Source organism: Nestor notabilis, unplaced genomic scaffold, assembly GCF_000696875.1.
Source record: "Nestor notabilis isolate BGI_N333 unplaced genomic scaffold, ASM69687v1 scaffold23375, whole genome shotgun sequence".
Taxonomy (NCBI): Eukaryota; Metazoa; Chordata; class Aves; order Psittaciformes; family Psittacidae; genus Nestor; species Nestor notabilis.
The window spans coordinates 14621-18789 of record NW_009929187.1 but is presented as its reverse complement, the minus strand read 5'-3'; the positions used below and the strand labels follow the sequence as shown (position 1 = coordinate 18789).

The 4169-nt window shown below is 35.7% G+C and overlaps 1 protein-coding gene across 1 annotated transcript in view; it reads right to left on the bottom strand.

Moving 5' to 3' along the window:
• Nucleotides 1–205: 205 nt before the first annotated feature.
• The window catches only part of NBN (nibrin), a gene marked incomplete at its 5' end in the record, with an annotated part of 18250 nt that continues 14286 nt past the window's right edge, over nucleotides 206–4169 (bottom strand). The window contains 2 exons of the mRNA XM_010014876.1: nucleotides 206–236; nucleotides 3545–3594. Coding sequence (XP_010013178.1) covers nucleotides 206–236; nucleotides 3545–3594 — 81 coding nt within the window. The remainder of the gene's footprint in view (nucleotides 237–3544; nucleotides 3595–4169) is intronic.

The window sequence follows — 4169 nt, the reverse complement described above, 5'->3', positions numbered from 1 at the left end:
GTCTTGAAAATGGGCAATCCATAAATAGCAAGCAGTGAAAGAAACTTTTATTTTTCTTTAATAAAAGGAAGACTTAATAACAAGTCTTGGAGTAGCAGATAGTTCAAATGGTCACACATAGGTATATATTACACTGTGTAACCAGCAAACTTATGGAGCAGAAAGCTGATTTTGCTAGAGAATCGCTGTAAATTCAGGTCAAAATTTATCTTCTTCTTTTCACATTTGGATCATACCTACAAGAAAAAAGAAAGTATGTCACAAAGCAGTAAAACTTAATAATATTCAAAGTTAACAATGGGATGTAAATAGCTTTATTATATATTCAGAACAAGGGACTGGTCACTGTTCAGGCCTTTCCCTGACTACACTTCTAGAATCAACAACTGTTGCTACAATTTGATTGAAGGATGTGTAACCTGTGCATGAACTAGAGGTAAGCTTTACTAAAATTTTCACTGGCTTCCTAGCTACTTAAAATCCTTCAATCTGATGCATGAGTAAGTTTCTCCAAGCTCTTAATGTCCCCCCGTTAATTTTCTTACTTAAAAAAAATAAATAAATAAAGGGGGGGTTGGAGGAGTACTGTATACTCACAGCAATGTACAACATTTGGCCACAACTCATTCAGACAAAACCCCTTTTGAGGCTTCCTACTCTCCCATAAAGCTGTTCCTTGCCTTACCTTCCTCTTTATACAGCATCTTACCAACTGTTAGTAATTTAGATCTACTTTCTGGATATATTAAATGGTTACCTGATTTACTGCAATATGCTTATAGTTTGCTTCTGCTTGACACAGCTATCCCTTGGCTTTCTCTTTCTCTCCATTTGTGCTTCTCCCCAAATCCTGTGTCACTTCTTTGAAATTCTGATGTGTTTTGTATTCACGCATGAATAACTTATGGACACAACTGAACGATCAGGAAGTTTTACTTCCACTAATTCTGCTTTCATTCATCAAGACTTCTTTTTGCTTACACAGGAAAATGTGACAACTTGTGAGCCAAATTACATCACCACATAATTAGAAAGGTATTAGAAGTCACTGCTGTTGTTATATAATTCAGATTTCTGGCAAAAATTAAATGTGCGCCCTCTGAAAGAAATGCTCTATTATTAACTGTTAACTGACAGAGCAGTAAGGTTTTCTAAATGGCTTTACATGTTGATATGCAGTATCATTTTTCTTTGATAGTGATTCTGACAAAACCCACTTTTGTCATACACATCTTTCTACCTAAATGCTCAATTTTTAGTGTTAATCAAACACATGGCAGGTAAGAAGTCAAACAGTGATCGACTGACTGCTTCTTCACATAAAAACTAAGAAAATAATAAAATCTTTGCTAAACGAAATGAGATCCTCACATTAAATCTTAAAGCATTCTTTGAATTAATTGCTATAGCATTGTAACACATTAGTTTGAACATTTAAATAAGTCTTGGGCAGCAAATCCTATTTTGGGAGGCAGGGGGCAGGGAAGGAGAAGGGGGAAAGATAAGCAGACTGGAGAAGGGGATGATGCATGTTGGAAACCTGCCATCAGGATACCAACAGCTTCAACCCTGTCTGTGATGGTTTATGGAGATGCTGACACTTGACAGTTACGAGCACCTTTTAATGTAATGTCCCCACCTCACCTCCAGCCATTTTCCAAATCAAATGAAGCCTGGATAATGTTTTCCAGAAAGAAAACAAACAACATTACCAGAGAAAGGAAACTGTACATTGCCTATGGCCTGAAATGGAAAAAGGACTCCAGAGATTCCACTATGTGAGTGAATGCACAAAGAAACAGAAGGCCTTGCTGAGAACAGGGGGTGAAGAATACAAAGGGCTATTACTGAATGTAATACATTTATCTGTAGTCTTAGTAGACAGCATGATATACTTTTCCTTCCTCCTCTCTCTGTACTCAGAGCAGCAGTTGAGGGCACCGCTTTTCTTTCTAGCTCATCTTTACTTGGAATACTGCATGACTCTCACATCATCCTCAAATGCAACTGTCATGGGAAATTGTAGGTGTTAAATATTAGCATTATGCCATGTAGTTTGACTCAGAATTAAGGACAAAATTAGAAGAAGGTTACAAACTGCTGAACATCAAATTGTGTGGTTCAATATTTTTGATCGTGGAAACTTCTTTAAGTACAACTATACTAAATTAATTGGAGTTGAGGTAAAAACATTTTTAAGCATGAATGCATGCAAATTATCTAATTTTCCACTGCTGTGTTTTGGTAGGCTAAAATTAATTAAGATATTTGGACCAGATATTTTGAACACAGCAATCAAGCTGCACCATATTTTTATAACTGTCTTCATAACTGTGATATATTTAAAGGCTGTATTGCAGATGCAGAACTTGTCTTAGAACTTTTTTAATTAGAAAGTGGTCATAAATCATTAAATTAGGATTACAGTCAAAGTAACCGGACAGGAAATCAACTGAATAGGATGATTCATTCTTTCAAAAGAGAGATCAGGGAAAGCAGTAGACAATTGAACTGAGGGTTATTGAAAGAAAACTGCTGAAACAGACTGTCTTTTGGAGGCAAGTGTAATGAGTTATGGCAAGAAGCAATGCAAGCATCAAAGTGAACCTGGACTTCCCAAAGAAATCTCTCAAACTCCTGTGACATAAGCACTGGTTAAGACAGAATTAATGACTCTACTGCACTGTCAAGAGCATAGAATGATTGGTGTAAAAATGCCTCCTCCCCTCAGTCTGAAAACTGGGAAGATGTTAAGGCACTGAATGAGTTTCTAACAATAATAAAAAAAACAAAAGGTAGAAGCTCTTTCATTGTGAATGGGTTTGAAAGCAGCTGAAGGTCTCAAAGATAAGGGACACAGAGGGGCCATACTGAAGGATTTACCTAGGAGTTGAGGGGTTTTTTTCTTCATTTTTGTTTTAAATTCTGTGAATCGTTACTTCAAAGATAAAAATAAAAGAGAAAAGTCCTGCCCATCACTTGTTCACACAAGCAGTATTCTGTTGCTTTAGCTCCCTCACGTGATTCAGCACAAGGACAGGCAAGTGCCATGGCCAGAATGAAAAAGAGGCAGACCCCATCACTTTTTCTTCAGAGTTCACATGACTGACCTAATCGTAAGGCCAAAAGACTTCATTAGGCTCTAGCAAACACTAATGGCAGAAAGTCTGACCCTGGAATCTCTTCCAGCCTTTGCGAACAATCAAGCTTGTGCATATGAGCCAGGAAATACCAATGCTTTTGTTTCAGAATGTTCTTCTTAAAAAATTGTAGCAAGTCTGAATGAAATTGAAAGTTTAAGGCATAAAAAAAAAAAAAAAAAAAAATCGGGAGAAGTTGAATCATTTTGTATATTCCATACATCGGAACCCATAGAATTTTGAAAAGAATAGTCAAAGTAGTCCTTTACAAAATTGGAATTTGCCCTATAATTTAAGGCATGCAAAACAAAAACCAAGCAAAACAAAAACCAAACAAAACAAAAAAAACCCAAAAAAACCCCCAAAAGCCCCACATTTTCTAAGTACAAACATAACACTCTTACCTAAAGAGATCATCAGCAAGTGATTCTTCTCTTGCATGTCGGTTCTGTTCCTGAGAAAATCAATTTATTCCGTATTTGATGTTAAGAATGAAAGTAATAACCAATATAGATAAACAATATACTACTGCACTAACGCAGTTTTTCCTGAAAAAGTAAGTTTTCTCTAAGTACTCCATTTAGTGCATGTTCACGTTAGATAATGTATTTCACTACTCAAATCTGGCTACTACTACCAACTTACGGAATGTAGCAGTTTGTTCAAGATCGCATTTTTTGTCAGAAATATGGGGTTTGGGTTTTAAGCATCATTACAGAAACAGGGAAATTTTTATCTGAGTATTTGTGGTGTAATTAGTGTTATCTATGCAAAAGGGAGGATAATCAAAAAGTGTTGATGTGATGGGATCTTAATCAGGCTTTGGAAACAGAATATGACTTATCAGCACGTACTTCTAAAGAAACTATTGGAAAATCAAAGTGCTAGAGAACTGCGATGACAAAATATATTTTATTTATAACTTTTACATAAAAAGGTGAAGATTTTCTTTCTAGCTCCCTGTCACATTTTTTGAAGTCTCAAAGTTTCCATAATGCTTATTTTGCTTATTTAAAAAAAAAAAAAAAA